General features: G+C 40.8%; 1 protein-coding gene across 2 annotated transcripts in view; it reads left to right on the top strand.

The window, feature by feature from the left end:
- The window catches only part of DNAH11 (dynein axonemal heavy chain 11), a 251,134-nt gene that overhangs the window by 128,355 nt on the left and 98,878 nt on the right, over positions 1-23,901 (top strand). The window contains exons 46-54 of one of the 2 annotated variants that reach the window (XM_054564603.1): positions 1,556-1,760; positions 3,784-3,949; positions 4,864-4,966; positions 6,287-6,526; positions 8,481-8,642; positions 8,911-9,104; positions 12,577-12,739; positions 13,653-13,776; positions 14,194-14,336. In XM_054564603.1, coding sequence (XP_054420578.1) covers positions 1,556-1,760; positions 3,784-3,949; positions 4,864-4,966; positions 6,287-6,526; positions 8,481-8,642; positions 8,911-9,104; positions 12,577-12,739; positions 13,653-13,776; positions 14,194-14,336 — 1,500 coding nt within the window. Of the gene's footprint in view, positions 1-1,555; positions 1,761-3,783; positions 3,950-4,863; positions 4,967-6,286; positions 6,527-8,480; positions 8,643-8,910; positions 9,105-12,576; positions 12,740-13,652; positions 13,777-14,166; positions 14,337-23,901 lie in introns of both variants that reach the window. The other variant, XM_054564601.1, reaches the window with a different exon arrangement.

Genomic DNA, 23,901 nt, shown 5'->3' with positions numbered 1-23,901 from the left:
TGTGTAGAGAAAAAAGTTAATAGCCAAATTACGCAGCAGATGATGACAATGAGCCGCAAGAAAGGAGAAAAAAAATATTACAAAATGCAACACTAATAATAAAGAAGGTCATCTAGGACAAGTCAGAGAAAGATAAATACCATATGATTTCACTTATATGTGGAATCTAAGAACACAGTAACGAACAAAATAGAAACAGACTCATGGATACAGAGAACAGATTGACAGCTGTCAGGGAGGAGTGGGGTTAGGGGACTGAGTGAAAAAGTGAAGGGGTTTAGGGGGAAAAAACAGACACAGACAACAGTACGGTGATAGCCAGAGTGAAAGGGGAGGGGGCGGTGGGAGGGCAAAGCAGGGATAGAAGGGGGTGGAAATAGACTTGACGTTGGTGGTGAGTGCACAATGCGGTGGGCAGCTGATGTGTTTAGAGTTGTGTTGGACACCTGTATGGTTTTATTAATCAAGTGACCCCAATAAATTCAATTTTAAAAAGAGGGGAAAAAATAATGTAGCACAGAACAGCGTGTGCCTTTTAATAGGCCCTGAGAGTATCACTGAATGAAAACAAAGCTCTAGAGTAAATGTTCACCATCGTGACCGTGACCGTCTGTGAGCTGTGAACTACTCAGTTGTGTTCAGTCCATGCTGACCACACAGGGAAGAACTTTCTCCATTACAGAATTTGTGTCTTTCTTATGAACAATATGAATCCTGCATGTGGCTTTTACCCCCTTTTTAATGTGGCCATCAAGAAATTGTCAACTCTTTTTTAATTACTCTGTAAGACTCTTTTCCTGCATGTCTATAGCTGCTGCACCTTTTCCTGATCTTATGTATTAGTCTGTTCCCTAAGCTTGGTTATTATTTATTTGTGCTCTTTAATCTATTGTATTCCCATAAGCTACCTCAAATTCTTTGAGAAACAATGCAGTATCTAAATAGCCAATTTTCAAAGCAGAAACATTGTTATAAAAAATTTAACAAAACAATGCATAATATGTTTCAGATGTGCTTTGGATTTGTGAATGTTCCACTTAAAGCCACTGTTTCCCCCAAACTGTTCCACTCCCCACATTTAATTCCTTGCATGTGGATGATGCCCAGTTGCTTTGCCACTTAATCTCACTGGGTCCAAACATCGCTGCCAACTTTCATTTGCGTAGGGCTTGACATTTCAAACGTTTTGTCAGCAACTAGAGGGTGGTGGACAGTTTCTCAAATGTTTCCTGTAATCTGTCGTATGTCTAACACAAGGTTGGGCAGAGTGGAGGTGCTCTACAATAGGGAGCCTTGAGTGCTGGTACATAAACTGGAAAATATAAGTCAATTGCTTATACCACAGCAGGTCAAGGGCACTTCCCCATTGCTCTCTCAGGCAATGGTGCCTGAACCCTGACCATTCAAAACAAAATCAGGCAGGATCTCTCCCACTGGTGTTAACTTGCTCTCAGAATTCATTAGGTCTCAATTCTAAAGTGACTATGTTGGTTCAGACAGAAAATTTCAGAATGTCTTTCTCTGACCTTTCTCTCATTCCGTCTCTTTCTTCCAGAGAGTTCTGGTTCACACATCAGAGACAACTCGTCTTAGATATTTCATAGAGTTGCTGCTTGAGAAAGGACAACCCCTAATGCTAGTAGGATATGCTGGAGTGGGAAAAACAGTCTTTGTTGGGGACATGCTGGCAAGCCTCTCTGAGGATTACGTAGTGTCCCGGGTGCCTTTCAACTACTACACAACATCTGCAGCTCTGCAAAGTAAGTGTTCCTCCTGTTTACCTTCCAGAGACAAGAGATAAGAAGCTGTTGCCCTGGCCAGGTAGCTCATTGGTAAGACCATTGTCCTGATGTGCCGAGGTAGTGGGTTTGATCCCTCATCAGGGCGCATAAAAGAATCAATCAATGAATGTATAAATAAGAGGAGCAACAAATCAGAATCTCTCTCTCCCTCTCTTTCTCTCAAATCAGTTTTTTAAAAAAATGTCAGAAACTGTCAAGACCGCAAGGTGCAACTCAGACAGTTGATTACTTCACCTAGGCTTTAGACATTTTCTTAGGTCTCAGATGAATTTTTACTTATCACCATTCTGGGTAAATATAGTTTGTTCAAATGTTGTGATTCTGGCTTTTTATATCACTCATGACTTTATTTGGGTTATTACTCTTTAGAACAGCAGGAGTTTACATCAGTCGTGTTCACTGCTTTGCCTCTGAACTGCTGGGTTTTCTTTAGTGAGTTTTATGCAGCCTGAGCCTCATGAGGGTGCACTGTAGGGAGAGTGCTCTGTTAGCGTTCCCAGTAAGGGACCGATCTAGGAGAAGTGCGTTCAGTGCATGTTGATGAAATGGCAGGCTGTGAGCTGTTAATTAATCTTAAAAGAACTATATGAAGAATTTCAAACTATTGAATAAGTGTATCGATGTAATCAAAAAACCACTCATTTTGGGGCATTCTAAGTTAGGAAGGACAAGCAAAGTAGACTTTGGAAGTAGAGGAAAAGTATTAAAGAAGTCTGATTTCAGTAGGTCTGTCGCTTGGTCCAGCAGAGTAATGGGGTTATATTGCGGGGAGGGAGCAGCAAAATGCATTGTTGTTCAGTAGTTTATCCAACATGCTGAGATGTCCGGAATGTGGTTTCTGTGTTATGACTGTGCATGAGTGTGTGTTGTTGCTGTTTTCTTCGATAGTATCAATAGAGTATTAACAATAAAATTTCTTACTGATATCATTAACTCAGCCAAGAGCGATTGTCCTGCAATCTCTTTTTTAATCAAGTTTCTTTGTGTTTGTGAATAAAACAGTTAAAAGGCTGACTCAGCAGTATTTTATTCAGCCAATATATATTATTTGTCTACTTTTCCCCAAGCACTGTGTCTAGGACATGTTTTTCACTTGGAGACACAGAAGAATGGATCACTTTATCACTTGTAAGTGGCAGATTAGGGCTACAACTCAAGAGTTGAACAAAGTACTTGACTGCAGGATGAGTTCATCCTGCTATTTCCTGAAAGGGACACAGGCATAAATAAGATTTAAAGATTGCCTATTAGCATGGGGACTAGAAAGAGCCTTATTTTCCTAATGAAAGTTAGGATTTCAGACCCTTGAGATGGGGTGGTGTGCAGGCAAAAAAGCACTTAGGATAGGAGAACCAGCTTCAGCAAACTCATGAGAGAAAATTGTGGAACACATTCAATGAATCGCATCTCTAAGTTGACTGGATCCCAGCGATGGGGCGGAAGCCACGGAAAAGGCTGGTGTGCGGGCCGGAGCTGTATCGCAGGGTGCCCGGCCGTCAGGTTTGCCAAAGACTGAAGGGTTTTCTGGGACTTGGGACTTTTTGATGCTAAAACTGCAGTAGTCCCAGATAACCTGGGATGGTTGGACATTGTAATTCTAGAGAGAGCTGAGATACAACTGAAGAAAATGTATTTCATCTGGTAGGAAATGGTGCAGTGCTGATGGGGAGCAAGGGGCTGACAGGGTGCAAGCTCTCCTTCGGGTGAAGAAGTTGCAGGCGGGCAGACCAGCCCCCCTGAGTAGTGCACGAGCTGAACGTCATGTCCCCCTGGGCTGGAGCTGGGGACAGGCAGGCCAAAAGGAAGAGCCATGAAGAACCATTTACAGGAAGTGAGCAGCGACACAGCTCTGGTATTAACCTGCAAAGGGGTGATACTTGAAGCAAAAGAGTGGATGAAATGGGCAGAAGATGAGGAAAAAATAAGAAAAAAGGACTAAGGACATTTTATCTGATCAGACAGAACTTTATATTTGTTTCAGGAATTCTTGAGAAACCTCTAGAGAAAAAAGCTGGTCGCAACTATGGCCCGGAAGGAAATAAAAAATTGGTTTACTTTATTGACGATATGAACATCCCTGAAGTGGATTTATATGGCACTGTTCAGCCCCACACTCTGATTCGGCAGCACATTGATTACGGACACTGGTAAATGGTTCTCTGTTTTATTCTCTACCGAAATCTAACTATTATTATTAGGGATGAACATTCACAAGTAGAATTACCCTAATTTCTTCCTCTTCTGAGGAGGGGCATTTTCTGAAATACCTTTTGGGTTTCACTTTGCATCTTCTTTTCATCATCTTAAATGGAATAGACTCCCTCTGTATCTTGAAAAGAGTTGGATTGAAAAGTATTCTAGAAATATAAACTGTCTGGCTTAAGTATCAAATTCTTTAACATTAACTCATCCCAAATTACCTAGAGAAGCTTAACCATTTGGTAACAGCTGGGTTCTGAAGTCTGCGACCCTGCCGTTAACTGGAGGGAGAGCCCCCAGTCTTGCCGTGGACATTTCTCCTCCCTCCCTCCTTCCCTTCCTTCCTTCCCTCCTTCCTTCCCTCCTTCCTTCCCATGCTTATTGATTTTAGATGGAGGAGAAAGGGAGGGAGAAAGAGAGAGAGAGAGAAACATCCATCCATTGCCTCTCATATGCACTTCAATGGGGGACCAAACCTGCAACCTAGGCATGTGCCCTGACTGGGAATCAAACCTGAGACCTTTTGGTTTATGGAATGACAATCCAACCAACTAGCCACCCGCCCAGGGCTGTTGTGGGTACTTCTAACCAGACACAGAGTCATGTGAGAATCAATGAGCAGTAATAGCGTGTATTGATTCGGCTCCACATGTGGATTCTGCCATCAAAGGAGCTATGTAGCCTTCAGTTTCCTGAGCTTTTGTTTTCCTGTCTCTGAGATAATGCTAATGAGCTCAGCATCGCAGAGCAGTTGTAAAGATCAAAGAAGACAGCTGGTGATGAAGTCCTTTATGAACTGGTGGATGTGGTGGGGCTGTCATCTTCAGCTTTGAGATGTAAGGTTCCGCGTTCTGTCTTTCAGGTACGATAGACAGAAGGTGATGCTTAAAGAGATCCACAACTGCCAGTACGTGGCCTGCATGAATCCGACAGTGGGCAGTTTCGCAATCAATCCTAGGCTCCAGGTAGGGTGCTGAGTCCTGCTCCCTTTCCATTAATCCCTAAATATAATACTCAGACATTGCAGGTCTTGGTCCTTTGTGCTTTTGAGTACAAATTGGAGCTGCTATTGGACATTTGGTTAATCATGTAAGCTTTCAAAAATTAATAGAGTTTATTTTTTTTAGAGCAGTTTTAGGTTACAGGCTTCCTCAGCAGCTTAACTGACAGTACAGAGTTCCCACATACCCCTTCCCTCTCCCGGCCTCATTTTGCCCTACTACAAATATCCTGCACAAGTGCGTGCATTTATTACGGTCGATAAGCCAGTACTGGTAAGCTATTGTTAACTGAAGTCCAGAGTTTACATGAGGGTTCGTTCTTCATGTTGTACATTCTATGTGTTTTGACAAATGAATAGTGGTGGGTATCCACCCTTAAAGTATCATACAGAGTAGTTCTACTGCCCTAAAACCCTCTGTGTCCCTCCTATTCATCCCTCCCTCATCCCTCCTGAATCCCTGGCAACCACTGGATCCTGTCAGTGTCTACATAGTTTGCCTTTTCCAGAATGTCGTATGGGCAGAAACCTATAGTATGTAGCCTTGTCAGATTGGTTTCTTTCACTTAGCTTAAATGTGCACTTAAGGTTCCTCCATATTTTTTCATGGCTTGATAGCTTCTTTCTTTTTTAAATCACTGAATCATAGTCATTGCAGGGATGGGCCTAGTTTGTGTATCCAGTCGCCTGTGGAAGGGCACCTTGGTTGTTTCCACATTTGGGCAGTTGTGAATATACTGCTGTAAATACTTACATGCATGCTTTTGTGTGCATATACACTTTTTAATAATACTCATCGCCATCAACAGCATATGTATAACGACAGCGTACAGCAGGGAGTGTTGCTTCCTCACTTACCTGGAGTCAGCTGGGGCTAGGCCGGGTGACCGATGATCTTGGCTGGGCTCATTCACACGTCTGGGCCTTACTCTCTGTCAGCTAATCTAGGGGGACTCTGGCTGGAGTTACTGGGGCAACGTGACCCTGCTTCACAAGTCCCTCATCCATTAGCAGCTTGTACAATGTATGGCAAAGGTAGGACCTTAAAAGAGCATGTGGAAACATGCGAGCCTCTGACAGTGACCATCACATGCCATTCTGTTGGCCCAATGAAGTCATACAGCCAGGCCCAGGCCCAGGGCTAGAGTGGATGGCGCTATGAAGCTAAATGCCAATGAGCAGGGATACAGAAAGGAATGACAAAAATAAGGCTTTAAAAAAAAAATCTATTGGTACCATTGTAATCTCTATTTTTTGCAATTCTTCTATGTGTTTTTCCTTTCAGAGACATTTCACAGTGTTCGCCTTCAACTTTCCATCCTTGGACGCGCTGAACACCATCTATAGCCAAATCCTTAGTTTCCATTTCCAGCAGCAAGCGTTTGGTCCCTCAGTCCTCAGGAGTGGCCCCACACTGATACAGGCAGCAATCGCGGTCCATCAGATGATGACCCATCACTTTTTACCCACGGCTGTTAGATTCCACTACCTCTTCAACCTGAGAGACCTATCGAACATCTTCCAGGTACCTCGATGGCTCTCTGGCATGCGTCTTGCTTGGAGGAATGATTCTAGTAATATTAATGGCATTCAGTCATAGCGCTTAGTTTGAAACCCTGCTGTGTACTTCGTATGTATTCTTTCATTTCATACCACATGTGTTTTTGGGAAGTAAGTGTGGTGGGTTTGTTATTCCCTTTTATCAATGGGAGTGGTTGTCGCTCTTAGGTCCTTTGGAGACTTAGCAGCAAAAGCAAGGGTAGAAGTCTGAACTCCCTATTTCATTCATCCCATGGAAATATTTGACTGCTTCGCTTTGTGCCAAGTGTAAGGGATAATTTGTCATTTTTTATATTTATTTGATGTGATTTTTAAACATACAACCAGGGAAATTACAGTTTCTTAAATTGCTAGATTATTTTGGTTTGACATTGACACCTTGCTTACCTCGTAAAAGGACAGTGTTTATGTGTTTGATTTAGAAAGGAAATTCCAAAGAGGCAATTGAAAGCCTGGGATTATTTAAAAATCCAACTAATGTTGTCTATCCTATATAGTAAGTGTAGTGAGAAAGTTAGGTATGGCTTAAAGTTCTTTTGTGAGAGAGGCAGTAAACAGGTTAGATATAGAAACTTCGTGGGATTTCTTTCTTCGTACTTGGTGATTTTTGTTTCTTTATATATCCTTTTTTAGATTTTATTTATTTTTTTAGAGACGGAAAGGGAGGTAGAAAGAGAGGGAGAGAAACATTGATGTGAGAGAATCATTGATCAGTTGCCTCCTGTACATGCCCAGGGATCAAATCCACAACCCAGGCTCGTGCCCTGCCTGGGAATTGAACAGGTGACCTTTTGCTTTGCAGGATAACACCCAACCAACTGAGCCACACCGGTCAGGGCTGTTTCTTCTTACTTTTTAACCCTCTTTCCTAAATCACTCCACAGCTGTCTCAGAAGTATAGCACTGCAGTAGACAACAATTTCCTAAGAATGTGGACCATTCCCTTTTATCTTTGTATTCCTAGCACCTGCCTGTTGTTTAAAAGCAGAATTTTTATCCTAGAAGAAAAGGGAAGGAAGGCCATAGGTGATGTGGGATGGGAAGCTTGCCTGCTCTCCATTCATATCCCGTCTGTCAGCGGCACCTGACATTCCCAAATACTCGTTCAGCCTTTTTGCAGCTAATTCTCTGCAACAGCTCTTGGTGTGTGTCCTCCTGAGAGTCCAAGGCAACCTGATCCTTTCCATGAGGACGGGGCCTGTATGAGTCCAAGACACTGAAGAGCAGGCAGTGTTGAGGGAGGGCGAGAGTCAAAATGCTTTGTTGTTGGTACTCACAAAGTGTGAATTCAGACAATTTACTTTGGTCTCATAGTCTTCATCTGTGAGATGAAAGAGTTAGATGAATTAATACCAAAAGAGCCCTAGCTGGTATGGCTCAGTGGATTGAGCTCTGGTTTGTGAACCAAAAGGTTGCAGGTTCAATTCCCAGTCAGGACACGAAGCAACCGACACATGCATCTCTCACACATTGATGTGTTTCTCCCTCTCTTTCTTCTTCCTTTCCCCTCTCTTTAAAAATAAATAAATAAAATCTTTTAAAAACCTTTTTTTTAAAGATTTGAGAATAAAAACATGATCATGTGACTTTTATGTTGTGTTGTGTATACTATGGTTTTGGAAACTTAATCTGTTGGAAGACTTAATAGGCACAAGTTCTCAGATGCAGTGTTTACTTTCTGTGCTGGCTCTTAAAATACTGTCTTAGCTGCAATACTAAAAATGAATGTAATGGTAGTAAATTTTCAAAATGTTGCTTATTACACAGTAAAACTAATATATATGTACTATTATTTATAATGTTTCTTTTAACTCAATCAATTGCTAAATTCAGCACATAGTTAAAATGTTAAAAGAAAATATTATCTCTGAATGTAATCGCCTTCTGAATTTTTAATTTTTCCCATTCTTGCCTTATAGGGGATTTTATTTGCCTCTCCTGAATTTTTGAAAGGTTCAAATGATTTAATATGCCTGTGGCTTCATGAATCTTCTCGTGTCTATGGAGACAAACTGATAGACACCAAGGATTGTGATTTGTTTCAGAAAAAAATGCTGGAAACTGCATATAAGTACTTTGAAGTAAGTGTATGAATGTTAGAGGTCACTGTTCACTCTGGCACTAATTGGTGTTGAATATGGATGGGAGGTTAGATCTGAATGGGAATAAATTGTATAAATGCTTGTCTTGCTCAAAGAGCTGTGATCCCAGAATGTAATTGTTCTGTACTTGGGAACATTCCATCTGTGGATCGATCTGCAAGCTTTTCCCTTCATGGGCCTCTCTGCCTCTAGATGGATCGTTCCGGATGGCTGGCATGGCCATACTTTTCTCTTCCTCCTGCTGCAGGGTGCAGAAAGTCATGTTCTGCTTCAACAGCCCCTCATCTATTGCCATTGCCCTCGTGGTGGGGATGACCCATGTTATATGCCAGTGAAGGACTGGGAGGTGCTGAAGACAATTCTTACAGAGGCATTAGACAACTACAATGAACTAAATGCTGCCATGCACCTTGTTTTATTTGAAGACGCCATGCAACACGTGTGAGTTAAGTGGTTTGGATGCTTTTTGTACAATGCAGAAATGGCTGGGTATCCACAATTGTCCTTTTTTCAGTAGATCATGTTCAGCCCTCTGAACTACCAGCTCTTATCTATTGTTTGCCATCCAGTATCAAACTATAGTGTCTCTCTATAAACTGTCACAATCTAAATAATGTCTTACACAGAGACACCTCTTTTTGAAGTGTCATCACAGCTGTAATTCCAATTTTATGTCATTGCAGCCCCATTAGGTAAAATATTAAGAAAGAAGAAGACAGGTGACTCATTGAAAGTCATGAAGTCATTAAGTGGCAGAGACAGGGTGGACTGAAGCTGATTTTCACTGATTAAGCATGTTTATTGAGTGCCTACTGAGTGCCAAACAGGAACTTTGCCAGGCTATTCAGTGTTTTGTGCAAATTAGGAAAGAAGGGGGAAGGGGGCGTTTGCTTGGTGGCAGACAGTGAGGAAAAGGCCCACGTCCCAGTGTAGAGCTTGACTGGCATGGCTCTCGCTCACCTCCTAGACTGGGCGGCTCAGGCAGTGTGCTGACCATATGACCATCTGTAGGGCCCTGCTGTCTGATGCCATTGTAGGTACTGGGGATGGAGCAGCAAATAGTGCAGTCTCTTCATTGACATGTCTGTGATTCTTACGGACATTTATAAGGACATGACCAAATAAGCAGCAAAATGTCAGAAGGTGATGTGTCACACTGAGAAATAAGATAGTTTGGTTCCTGGAAATGAAATATGTGGACTCCCAAAGGAACTGGGAGGAAGTGGGTATCTATGTGTGAAGCTGATGTTAAAGGTGAGATGGAAACGGGAAGCAGGAGCTAGGCAAGGATCGGCCTGGAGGAAGAACATTCCAGGTGAGGGCAGGTTGCTTGTGGCCCGAAGGCTGAATGTTCAGAAACAGAGAGAGGGTCTTCATGGCTGCAGCATGCAGGGAAGATGAGGAGGACAGAGTATGCATCTGTGGCAAGGACAGGTGGCACGAACGGGCCGTATTTACGTGGAGTACTTCCTTGTGACCAGAGGAAGGAGTTTTGGCTTTACGTCCCATGAGAAGCTTTCAGACAGACTTTAGCCTGGGAGTGACGTGCTTTGTGGAATAGCCTGGCAGCTCGTCTGGCGGCTGCTGTGTGGGATGCCATCGATTGCACCTTTACAGCCAGTGCTGTCCCCGGTCACTGTCATGTCTCACTGGCTGTGTCCATTTGCTCCAACTGCTCTGACAGGAAAGTAGATGTTTATTGTCTCGCAGTCCTGGAGGCCAGAAGGCTGAAATCAAGGTGTGCCAGAAGGGCCAGAACTCTCTCCAAGCTTCTGGTAGTTCCTTGTGGAAGCCCAACTCCAATACTCACATGGCATCATCCCTTTGCATGTCTGTGTCCAAATTCCTCCCTTTTACAAGGATACCAGCTGCATTGGATAAGGGGCTACTTTACTGTAGAATGATATCATCATAACCAATTACTTCTGTTTCCATATAGCTTATGTTCTGAGGTACTGTGGGTTCAACTTTCATATACGAATTTGAGGGGGTTTAATGAAAAACACTGGCCTTTTTAGTGAGTGGTACTTGGACAAAGATTAAAATAATGAATTCACAATTAAAAATAAGTCCAGAATGAGTGTGCAAGAAAGGAAATCCGAACGGACAAAAAAATGTGGGGGATTCCATTTTTAAAAGTGTTGCTCTTTAAAATGTTTAGCCAAAGTGCCTAAGAAAAACTTTGGAGGCCTCCTCGTCATCAATTATTAGAAGCATGCTAAGTATTGATGGTCTTCTTGATTCCTTTGCAGTGGTAACCCTCGATCACACAGTTTTAGTCAGACTCTGCGACGTGGCAGTAAGTGGATTGCTGGCAAGGCTGTTTCTGGCCGGGCTAGTCTACACTGACTGTGTCTGAGGGCCATGGCTCGGGGAAAGCGGCCTCCCGGAGGCACCATGCGAGCCTTCCCATGCCGTCCTCCAGCACGGAGTTCTCAGCGGCCCGAAGGGAAGGCTGTTTCTTTGAGCAGGAATTCTGAGCTAGAAGATGATTTCAGAGCCTGTCCCTGAGTGTTGCAGAAAGGGACTTTGCTGTGTAGGGAAGCTTGTGAGGTACAAGGCTCTAAGCGTACATTAACATGAAATGAGAACACGGGTTTGTAGCTTGAGGGTTCACTTGTGTGAGAATCATTTTATGGCTTTCCCAAGGGGGTTTTATTGTGAGCTCATGTCAAGTGAAATGCCAGGGGATGGCTGAGGTTGTAGAAATAACATGCCTTTTCCAGTTACTGAAGGTTTTCAGGGAATGCTCACACATGCTGGCCCTAGTGTAAGTGACCTGAGCCTGACTTCATTTTTTTCAAAAAGTGCTCTTTAAAAAGCCATCTATGTGCCTCCTTCAGGGCCTGAAGTTTCAATTCATTCAAGAAAAGCAACCTAGATTCAACACCATGGTGTCCAGTGTTTTTGCATTTGTGTATCCACATGTTTGTATTTTGTTTTGTTGCTGTTCTTAGTATCCAAAACATAATTATAACATCTTTCTTCAGCCAAAACCATATTTTGATCACATTAAAGCTAATTTATTTCTGTTTTAAAACATAGCAATTATATCAGCAGCTTAAGCATTCAGGATCTCTTGGATAATGTAAAACAAGGGATTTGCTGGCCTTGCTGGAAATATAACTCTGTCATTCTGAATGATTTTAATACATTTTCTAGAGTGTGTGAGGCCTAGGGAGAGCTTCAGTGCAAAGGAAGAATCGCAGAGAGGCGCTTGTTTAATTTGCATGAAGTCAATCACATGTGTGATGTTCACTGGTCTAAACAAATCCATTCTTTCCAAATTAATTCTATAACGAATGTTTCTAGCACAAAGACCTTCTCCTTTTGGTGCTGTCATACCTGGATGCTGCTGTGAAGTTTAGGATCTTATTTGCTAATCAAACAAATTTGAAGCCTTGATAAAAGACCTGTATGTGCTTGCTTTCTTGAGCTTTGGTGGAGTGTGATGAAGCAATAAGAGAGGCCAAGATGCCAGTGGCAGAGGACAGTTTGTTAGGCAAATGTTGCGAGGGTAGATGCAAGCAGCACTTTTGATGGGAAAACAGAAATAAGAACTAAAGGTTTAAAATAAAAATTGGAATCTAGTGTTCAAATATTTATCTTAAAAAAAAAAAAAAAAGAAAAAAATACCCAGCCAGCCCTGGCCAGGTGGCTCAGGTGGTTGAGTGTCACCCCGTACACCAAAAGGTTGTGGGTTCAATCCCCTGTCAGGGCACAAATCTAGTTTGTGAGTTTGATCCCTAGTTGGGACACTTTTGAGAGGCAGCCGGTTGATGTTTCTCTCTCTCCCCCTCCCTTCCTCTCTAGAGTCAATCCTCAGGTGAGGATTTAAAAAAAATAAAAATAAAAACTAAAGCAGCTACAGTCTCAGGCTTCCTGCTGCAGTGGGTGCACTTTCTCTCACCAGGTGCCGCATCAGCCGAATCCTCCGGACCCCGCAGGGTCATGCCCTCCTGATCGGAGTGGGCGGCAGTGGCAAGCAGAGCCTGTCCCGGCTGGCAGCCTACATCTGCAGCCTGGACGTCTTCCAGATCACTCTGACGCAAGGCTTTGGAATACAAGAACTTCGGGTGAATAGAAGTAATGGGCCCTCCTCCTCTCTTGGCTGGAGGTTGAAGCAGAAGCGGGGGCACGCATGGCAGCTCCGACTCCCAGATTTGTCCAAGACCTCCCCCACCATGGGGGCAGGCGATGCTCTTTAGAGGGTTTAATTACCTTTGGTTGTTTTTCCTTCATGGTCAAATTACTCATAGTGAATTTCTATAAATGTCTATAGGTACTTAAGGCTGTAGATCTGGCTCAGAAAATATTTTATTAAATACTTGCTTCCTTTGCATTGACCACACCCAACAGTCAACATTCTTAATATTCCTGTATGACAGATGAAAAAATACCATTTTTACAAGTGCAAATAGATTCCTTCCACTTTGGATAAGGTTATGACAATAAAATACAGTGGAGATACATTCAAGAAGCTCATGTGTTTAAAATTTTGCTTCTTATTCACAATTGTACTTACAAAATAGGACTTAGAGTTTGTGGCAAATGCTATTTTAACCCCCGCCCCCCCAAAAAGCATGTACTTTCAGTATTACTAAACAAAACTAAAAAAATAGCCAACAAGTGTTTCCAATGAACTAGTCCTCAAAAGGAGCAGAGACTTCCTTTCACTGCACTGCTTGACAAAGGCATCGCCGAAGTCATTTCTACTGTATCAGAAAGGAGTCAGTCAGCAGCAGCTTGTTTTCATCCCTGTGCCCCATTAGACCACAAACATGACACTCATCCACCAGCAGCGGAGGTGATGCCATGCTGTTTGCCCCGATAACAGGGTCGCGGAGAGGAAAGAACATGTCAGCAGACAGAGAGGACACGAGGCAGCTCTCATGCGGTCACTCAGTTCCTCCCAGCCCTCGCGCACATCCTCCCAACGTCGCGTCAGCATTTTAACAAAACATGAATGATGGCTTCCTTTCCTTACAGGTAGACCTTGCCAATTTGTACATCAGAACTGGAGCCAAGAACATGCCCACTGTGTTCCTGCTGACAGATGCCCAGGTTCTAGATGAGAGCTTCCTCGTGCTGATTAATGACTTGCTGGCATCAGGTGATTAAACCAACACATTTCTTGAAAGATCTTCCCCAATGACAAATTATCTGTAGTCTCGGTGAACTTTAAAGAGAGATAATTTGTCTTCGAGATGTTTGCTGGGGCAGTCTTTGGGGAGAAACCTATAAACCTACCTAATTTGAGGTGTATTGCTTTCTTAGTGTGCTTACAGATGTGAGGCGCCTTGAAGGGACCTTAGAAGGAGTAAATGTTATTTCTATGTGTGTGAGTTTAATGTGTCACAAGTCTTGTAAATGCAAAAAAAAAAAAAAAAAGGCATTTCTGACTTCAAAGTCTTCCTTTGTTATTTAAGCTGACCTTTGTGTTGTAAAGCATTTCAAGCATTAAGAAATCATATCTAAAATTTAAATTGTGACGGTCTTTCAGTAATTCTCCTCATTCCTTTGGGGGCAGGAGACGTCCCAGATCTCTTCAGCGATGAAGATGTGGACAAGATTATTTCTGGAATTCGTAATGAAGTTCGTGTTCTGGGGATGGTGGACTCCAGAGAAAATTGTTGGCAATTCTTTCTGGCCAGGGTGCAACTACAGCTCAAAGTAAGAAACACTCGCTTTATCTGCATATTATTTAACACTTGCTGTTGGAACTCTGCTGTGGTTCTATTTCAGGGTTTATATCATGAGTTTGAATTTTGGATATTCATTTTGTAAAGACATCCACTCATTCGCTGTGAAAGGACATTTGGGTTTCTACACACCCAGGTGTGGAGAGTGCACCTTCCCCAACTTTCGCGTGATGCTGAGCTCCTACAAAGCATTGCCTGAACAGGCTGTGCATTGCTCGCTGGAACTGCACGTGGTCTCTGTCCTTGAGGAGCTGACACCCCTATAGGAGATAAGAGCCCTCACAAATGATTGTAGTTCAGGTCCAAGGCAAACAGTGCCGTGGGGTGCAGAGGAGCTCAGTGTCCTCCCTGAAGGCGGTGGCCCTCCCAGAGGAGGGGCTGTGCCGTGTGTCAAGCGTGGACTGCAATTCATGGGGAAGGAATGGGGCGAGGAAGAACTTTCAGGAAGAGGAAATAGCATTTATATAAGAATAAGGGTGGACTGCAGAGTACATATTAGGAGAAACGCAAGATAGCTCCAAGTGACTGGAACGTAGAATTCCTATTGGGAGAACAGGGTGGATCAGGCTGGGAAAGTATATTGGGATGAAGTAACAGGCCTGTAAATCATTAAGGGAGCAGTCGGAGAGGTTTGAAGAAGGAAGTGAATTGTGTCAGGGCATGTAACTTAGGTGTATTGCTTAGATGATCTGAGGCTCAACCCCAAGTTCTTCCCCATAGGCTACTCTATGCTGCAGTGTAGCTTATTGAAATATAATAGAACCCAATAACATCAGCAGTAAAGATCAAGAAACAAAACAAGAAACGCCTCCAAACTCAAGGCAGGAAGCCAATTTAAGGAAAATTCAGGCTTCCTAGTATAAAAATGGCTAGCAGCCTAGAAGAGTTACTACTTTGCTACTTTTAGTACTGCCCACCTGTCAAGTTAGTGACAGGTTCCAGGATGTGATAGAGCCTGGGGTACACAGGAAAGGGGACAAGGCAGTGACGTTGGCCAGGAATATACCTCTGAGGGTACAGGGTAATTGTAAGTTTCCCTCCCACCCTGCTATGTCAAATGCCGCATTAATCCTACTGAGCAATTGTGGGCTGAGGTTAGAAGAGCAGAATTTATGGTGTAGTTGCCCAAAGAGTTTGCTCTCCATCAAAAGTGTGACTAAGAATATGTTTGCCAGGTTGTAACAAGGCCAGGGATTTCTCCCTGTTCCATCGTGATATATTTGGATCAAATTTTCTTCATGAAATGGAAAAACAAGTACAGTAATAGAATTTGAGGAGGCAATGTTATCAATCACTGACTGTCAAAGTCCGGTCCCCAGAGCAACATAATCAGCATCACCTAGAAACTTTCTAAACATGCAAATCCTCCAGCCCCTCCCACCAGGACCTATTGAATCAGAAACTCTGAGTGGACCCAGCAACTTTTGTTCTAATAAGACCTCTGGGCAAATCTGAGCCATGCTGACATTTTGAGAACCATCGTTAAAAATAATGCTAACATGAGCATTCTTTACATACATCTTTTACACAAAATTTTGCTTGCTTCTGCAGAATAAATTTTTAGAAGGGGAATTGCTAGATTTAAAAGTTACAGCTTGTAGAGATTTTAAAATGTGCCGGCTGATTCTTTGATGCTTTTCTTACTCACAGGTGGGGTCCAGGACCTTTCTCCTTGAATCTGGGTGGGCTTGTGACGGCTTCAGCTGATAGAGTGCAGTATGGCAGAGTGGTACAGAGTAGCTTCTGAGGTTAAGTCATAAAAAGCCAACTTTTCCACTGAATTGTATATGGTTTTGTTTATGAGTTCTGTGCACATTAATTACTCTTATGTATTTGTCTCATATAGTTTCTAGTCTATCACTTGCCTTTTCAATGAATATATGGTACATGTTTGTTTATAACTTTAAAGTTTTTAAAAGTTTTGTTTTGTTTTTTGCTTAATCCGTTCACTTTTTCACCCAGCCCTTCAACCCCCCCCCGCCCCCCACCCCCACCCATGACAGCTGTTGGGCTGTCCTCTATTAGTCTGTTTCTATTTTGTTTTAAAGTTTTAAACAGTTTTTATGTTAGATTAATCAGCATTTTCCATAATGGATTTGGGGGTTTCTTAAAAATTTAGGAGAGTGTTTTCCTCTTCAAGATTCTAAGACTCTTCACTAGAAGTCGTTGGAACTCAATTGGGTAACAAATAAGAGAATATCTAAGAATAGTCCCTGAAACCTTCCCTGTTTGCCGAGTCCGGACGCGCTCAGCAATCCCCTTACACGCGGTGCGCTCCCGCCTCTTGCCTGCCTGTGCTCATCTGGGGGCTTCCTGCCTATGTTCTCGGGGTGAATGCAGTGGGGTCTACACTCCAGGCAGAAGGGAGACTTGGGGAAACTAGAGCTTCCCCCGAACCCCTCAACTCATGTCTTATGGATCATAAACATGTCACATGCTACCTCTACCCACCAGGGAGCCTGGAGAAGTGAATATGTGGTAAAAAGTAAGCCGGTAAGTTTCAGGTTATTTTTTCCAAAAAAGATCTCTTTTTATCTCATCACCATATATTTCTTCCTTAGTGTTTAAAAGTACCATTATTATTTATTACACACTAAATAGCCATATTATTTGGGTCTATTTCTAGATCCTCTGTTCTTTTTTCTTAATATGTTTCTCTACTATTGATCTCAGCCTGGTATTTTGTAAATTATTAAAGTTTTATTATAGTTTTTTACATCTAATATCTACTTGCTCTTTGTCTAGTTTTTGTTGTTCTCACATGTTTACATGTCTGGATAAACATCAGAATCATTTTGTTAAATTCTAAACACATTGCATTTTAATTTTTATTGAAATGTTGAATGCTAACTTTATATTAGAATTTAATCTTTATGATAAAAAAAAATCTTTTCTTTTATAGAAGGAATATTTTTCCATAAGGTTTTTTTGATGGTGGATTGTTTGTGTATAGGAGAGGTGTTGATTTCTTATTTATAACTAGCTGCCTTACTGCCTCCCTGATAGTTTCTCTAAGGTGCTTGATATCATGTAGCCCACAGGTAGTTTTTTGTCTTTCCTAAAAGTTTATTTATCTGCTCTTATCCTTCATTGCACTGGTAAATCTACAGAAGAGTGTTAAATAATTAATGGCAATAGTGAGAATTTTGATTTTTGCATTAATGAAGATGTTTCTAACGTTTCACCATTCTGTCTTACATTGGCTTTTGCCTCAGGGTATATATCTTGTCAAGGACGTCTCTACCTATTAAATTCTTTTCAGCATCTACTGAGATAATTTTATGTTTTTCTCCTTGAAGTTACTAATGGTCATGTAGAACAGATTAATGGACAGAAGTTTTCCATTTTTAAGTTGTTAAATCCTCAGCCTTCTCCTACATGTTTCCTTTGATCTATGCTAGGACAGGCTTACCAGAACAGATATCAGTTTCCTAGTCATCTCTGTTCATGTCTAGTCTTCTTCCTAGTCTCGTTTTTTAGTTGACCTCAGTGCAAGCTAGAATTCATTTTGGAGTCATCCAAAGGGACGAGTCATCCCTGCCCCCCATTGTCATAGGATTGCAAATTAAATAAACAAATTGGTCCCTTCCCTACTAAAATGAGTAGGAGGGCTTTTGGGGTTTTTTTGTTTTGTTTTGCTTTTTACTACTAAGGAGGAATAGGATATCTCCCACAAATAGTCCTGACCTTTCTTGACCTTGCCACTTTGTCTGTTGCATCATGAGAAGGGTTAGTGGTCAGCACTTTACCCTGAGGGTGAAATAACATGGCATAAAAATTGGTCACCTTTTGGCTAGAAAAGGGCAACTTCTTTTATGTGTGTGCGCATGTAAAACCAGCTCCCATACTGCCTCTCATATATATATTATATATATGAGATATATATGAGATAATATATATATGATATATATCCCAATCCTTGGAATTTTTAAAAAGAATTACGGATTTGCTCTGTTAGTTTTATATAGAGTGATATTTACCAGCATGTACTAAAGACTCAGGATTTCTGATGAGCTGATATTTCCTTTGCGTCTGTTCCGAGCTGGGCAACGTGGGAAGCTAAATGTGTTGCAAGGCTTGGTGAGCACACCTGTCAGGTCAAGCTAAATGATGTGAAATTGCCAGCCCATTACCCATGCTCACCACGCAGAGCCAGTTCCCATTTGAAATGCAGGGCAGTGAGAACCTGTTGGCATGCAAAACATGACCCGTGAATCCCTCAGGGCCTTTCCCGTTAATGATGATCAGATGTGAGTCCTTGGATTGCCTGAAATAAACCAATGAATAAATGTCAAATGCCTTCTCTCCTTCACATTTGTATATGTGTCTTTTCTTACGTAACTCTACCCTGCAACTAGTGCTTTCATCTTCTCTCCTACTGACTTAACTCCAGGACTTTTCTTTCTTGCCTCCCTTCCTGGCTGTCTGAGGTTGTAGAGGGAAGAACACTTGGTAAATGCAGCAGCCCCTCATTCTTCCCCAAGATTTCAGATGGCTGTCTGCCTTACCTATCTGTCTCTATTTAGGTGTGTTATGTATGTGTCTGTCTGTCTGTCTGAGAGATTTATTTCTGATCATGTAAGAAGTATATGTTTATTGTACAGAATTTAAAAATTCAGAGCCATGTGAAGAAAGTAAGAAGTATATTAGTAATATTACCTATAGACAACTACTGAAAACATGTTGATGTATTTCCTTCCAGTTTCCTTCATGTATATGTAGATATACGATGTACATATTCAGAATTAAAAATTTTTTCACATCTCTCACTGTTTTCTCTACCTCTCTCTGCTTTTTTGATTAGAAGGCTCCCTCCCACGGAGGGAAAAAAAAATCAAATGATTTCAAGAATTTGGTGTATAGACTGAACTATTTAGCTCAAATGTACTTTAATCTAAATTACTATTGGTATAAAACTTTATCCATTTATACCCTTTGCCAAATTTCATATTGGTTATTATTTTTTACCGATTTGCAAGAGCACTTTATAATATTTATATGTTCATAATGTCCTTGTCTGTTTTACATGTTGCCAGTTCACTATAATTCTAACTTTGTTTACAATGACTTTTGTTTTACATTTCTATGTATAAAAATTTATCTGATTTTTTTCCTTTATGGCTTTTGTGTCTTAAGGCTTTTTAAGAAGTTATTTCCCTGCTCCACCATTGTGAAAATATTATCTTTTATTTTCTTTAATTTATAATATTGTTAATATTTAGCCCTGGATTGTTGTGTATAGTATAAGGTGGCTTTTCTATGTTTTCCCCCAAAGGATTTCAATGCCATTTATTATATAATCTTTCCTTTCTCCACTAATTGGAAATGCTACCTATCTCATATATTGAATGCCTAAATATTGGCATTGTATTTTGGACTCTATTATGTTCCATAAATCTGTTTATCTATGCTTGCTCAAACACCACTTTGCTTTGTTTATTGTAGCTTTACAGTATATTCTGGAATCTCATAAAGCAATATCCTTTTCCTTTTCTATATTAAAATTTTTGTTTTATTTTTTCAATTATAGTTGGTATAAGTATTATATTACTTTCAGGTGTACAACACAATAGTTAGACATTTATATACCTTACAAAGTAATCATCCTGAGAAGTCTAATCCCTGTCTGACATCATACATAGCTACTACAATACTATTGGCTATATTCCCTATGCTCTACTTTACATCCCTATGACTTTTTTTTAATTTGTTTTGTTTAGCAAACACCCCTAGGAGTTTATTGTTTATTTATTTTCCTTTTTATTTTCTTTTTAATTAAAACATTTTTTTCAATTACAGTTCACATTAAATATGATTTTGTATTAGCTTCAGGCGTACAGCATAGCGGATAGAAAAATAATATACTTTATAAAATGTTCCCCCTGATATTTCAAGTACCCATGTGGCACATACATAGTTACCACAATATGATTGACCATGTTTCCTATGCTGCACTTTACATCCCCGGGACTGATTTTGTAACTGCCAATCTGTACTTCTCAACCCATCGCATTTCTTCCCAGCCCCTCAGTGGCCGCCCTGCCTCTGGCAGCCATCAGTCTGTTCTCTGTATATACGAGACTTTCTGTTGTTTGTTCATTTATATTTTTCTTTAGATTCCAAATCCCATGACTGTGTTTTTATCGCTGAATTGGAACATCTTAATCTCTTCACCATTTTTACCCATCCTTCCCAGCCCCCTCCCATCTGGCAACCATCAGTTTGTTTTATGTATTTGTTTCTGTTTTGTTTGTCCATTTACTTTGTTTTTAGATTTTACATATAAGTGAAATCATACAGTATTTGTCTTTTTCTGTCTGACTTACTTCACTTAGCGTAATACCCTCTAAGTTCATCCATGTTGTTGCAAATGTCAAGATTTCATTCTTTTTTTTTTATGGCTGAGGCGTATTCCATTATATGTATGTACCACAGCTTTAGCCTTTGTCTACTGATGGACACTTTGGTTACTTCTATATTTTGGCCATTGTAGATAAAGCTGCAATGAACAGAGGGGTTCATATATCTTTTTGAATTAGTGTTTTGTGTTTCTCTGGGTAAATGGCAAGAAGTGGCAATGCTGGGGCATATCATTGTTCTATAATTTACTGTCCCATCAGTAGTGCACAAGGTTCCGTTTTGTCCACATCCTCACTGACACTTGTTTGTTGATTAATTATGATAACCATCCTAATAGGAGTTTTATTGTTTCAAGTCTTACATTTAAGTCTTTGATTTATTTTAAGTTTATTCTTATATATGGTGTAAGAAAGTGGTCCAGATCCAGTGTCATTCTTTCCCATGTATTTGTCCAATTTTCCAACATCATTTATTGAAGAGATTATCTTTACCCCATTGAATATTCTTTCCTCCTTTTTCATAAATTAATGGACCAGTATAGACATGGGTTTATTTCTGGACTCTGTATTCTATTCCATTGATGTGTGTCTGTTTTTATGTCAGTACCATGCTGATTTGATTGCTATAGTTTTGTAATACTCCTTTTCTACATTTACTTAACAATTTGTACCTTTACTCTCCCAGATGAACTGTGAAGTGAGATTAACATTTATAAAACCCAATGAGGCCCTGGCTGGTGTGGCTCAGTGGATTGAGTGCTGGCCTGCGAACCAGAGCATCGCTGCTGCGATTCCTGACCTGGGCACAGGCCTGGGTTGTGGGCTGGGTTCCCTGTAGGGGGTGCTCAAGAGACGACCACACGTTGATGTTTCTTTCCCTTTCTTTCTTCCTCCCTTCCCCTCTAAAAATAAATAAATAAAATCTTTAAAAAACATAAAAAATTCAGTGAGATTGTATAGACTGATTTTGGGATGTTGTAGATACATTTACAATATTGAATGTTTCCATTCATTCACCTACACTGTTTTTTAATTGTAATTTAAGGATTATTCTCTGAGAGTGTAAGTTCTTTTTCACTGTTCTCTCTTTCCAAATATCCTTTGATGTTTATTTCCTTTTTTATTCCATATGAACTTTAGAATCACTTCTTCAAGCTTGACTAATCCTGTTGGGAATTAGTAGAATTGCCTAGAATTTGTTAATGTGGGAAAAATTAACATCTTTATAATAATTGATCTCCTCCAGGAATGTGGCATACCTCTTCATTTAGTCAAATGTCTTTATTAACCTTCAGTAAAACAACTAGCTGTCTTTATATATGTTTTACACAGTTCTCATTAAGTATTTTTCTCATTATTTTATATTACTTCTTTGCTCTTGTCAAATTTTCTAACTGGTGATGGTGGATATATAAGAAAGCCAATGGATGGACAGAGGGAGGTGGAGATAGTTGCTTGCTTGTTATTCTACCAGCCAGTTCATTGAATGCTCATCAGTTCCAGTAGGTGTTGAACTTTGTTCTTTATGGTTTGCTGAGTAGACAGATACATTGTCTTTGAATCTTCACTCTTTCTTCTAATGATTACCTCGTTTTTGTGTTTTGTGATAGCCATAACTTTCAGAACACTATTTAAAACTTTTAAGCAATAATGGTGACATCTTTGATTTATTTTTCATTTTAATGGAAATGCCTTTTGCTTTTTATCATTAAGCATTGTATGAAATGTTGGCTTAAGTTATTGTTAATATTTTTAGGACTATGTGTTCTATTTTATTGTATGTATTGTCATATTAATCCCTTTATTTCCTTCTGTCATCTGGGTCTATCATGGGTTTCTCTAATTTTTTTTTCTTCTAACCTTTTGAGAGTGTGAAACAATGTTTTCTACAGATTCTTACATTAAATTTACTTTAGTGGACTTATCTTCCACTCAATCTGCTGGGTGCTTTTTTGTTTTCCTTGGAATTGTAGTAATTTCTCCTCAGGCTCCATTTAGGCTTTTCTTCTTCTTCTTCTTCTTCCTTCTTGGATCGAAGACAAAGCAGTTCCTTTCTGGGGTTTGACAACAGAGAGTGCGGGTGATTTCCTCATGGCTCACGCTGCAGCCTGTCTAGGGAATCCGACAGTCTCAACAGGGATGCTGAGCAACACTCAGAGCTAAGCAGCAGATTGACACAGTAGCACACGGCATAAACTGAAAGACTTAGTACCCGTGCAGGGAATTTCCCTGGTATACCTTTGATGTATGAAAAGCTCAAATATTCAGCTGTTCAGTAGAAAATCAGATGTCACCAAACCTTACCCTTGCGTGATTGTAAAGTCAAGTCTCTTCTGATCTACATCTGATTGACAGGCAGAGCACTGGCTGTTTTTCCTTTATGGGTGTGGCCATCTAGGATGGCTTTACCATTGGGAGATGGCTTGTTCTCTCCCCTCTGCCCCACATCCTGACATTGATGAGCAGAAGTGCTCTAAAGGCAAGATCGCCCTGGGCCAGTTCCTGGTCCGTCTGGCTCTCCCCTGCGGACAATGTTTTCCTTGTCAGGACCACACCTCTCAATACAGTGCCCTAGCTCCTGCCCTCACACTTTCTGATGTTATTTGACATGAGCAGAATAAAAAGAACTTTCAAGAGAGACAAAAGGCATGACCTTGTATACTGTATCTGAGCGTCGCTCTCTTCGAAATTTCATAAAAAAACAAAACCCCAAGCAATTGTAATGTAGAAATCAATGTTTTATTTTCCCAGAAGTATTTTTTTTTTACGTTGCTATCTCTTTATTCGTTCACGTATCCATTCGGCATTCAACAAATACTTGTCGAGTGCATGTGATGTGCTGGGCGCTGGGAATATTGTCCTGAGCAAGAGCCGGCACCTGCCCATCTGGCGCCCACCTCATTGTTGGCAAGACAGGCATCAACCCCCAGATCGCACAGACAAGTATAAAATTGCAATTAAATGTACGAGAGATGCAGGGTATATAAGATAACAGAAGGCAGGACAACAGGGGTTTTATTGAGGGAAAAATGATTAGGAAGTATCTCAAAGAATGAGTAGAAGTCATCTCCCTTACTTCATATGATAAAAGAGAATTTTAACATCAGAAATGAAGGGCTTAATCCCGAGAGAAAGACCCTGTTTGTATTGAATTTGCATTTTGAAAAGTACATTCGT

The sequence above is a fragment of the Pteronotus mesoamericanus genome, unplaced genomic scaffold (assembly GCF_021234165.1).
Source record: "Pteronotus mesoamericanus isolate MK-2021 breed Mesoamerican mustached bat unplaced genomic scaffold, CSHL_Meso_final scaffold_85, whole genome shotgun sequence".
Taxonomy (NCBI): Eukaryota; Metazoa; Chordata; class Mammalia; order Chiroptera; family Mormoopidae; genus Pteronotus; species Pteronotus mesoamericanus.
Note: the sequence above shows the minus strand (reverse complement) of the source record. Positions and strands in the feature narration are given on the sequence as shown.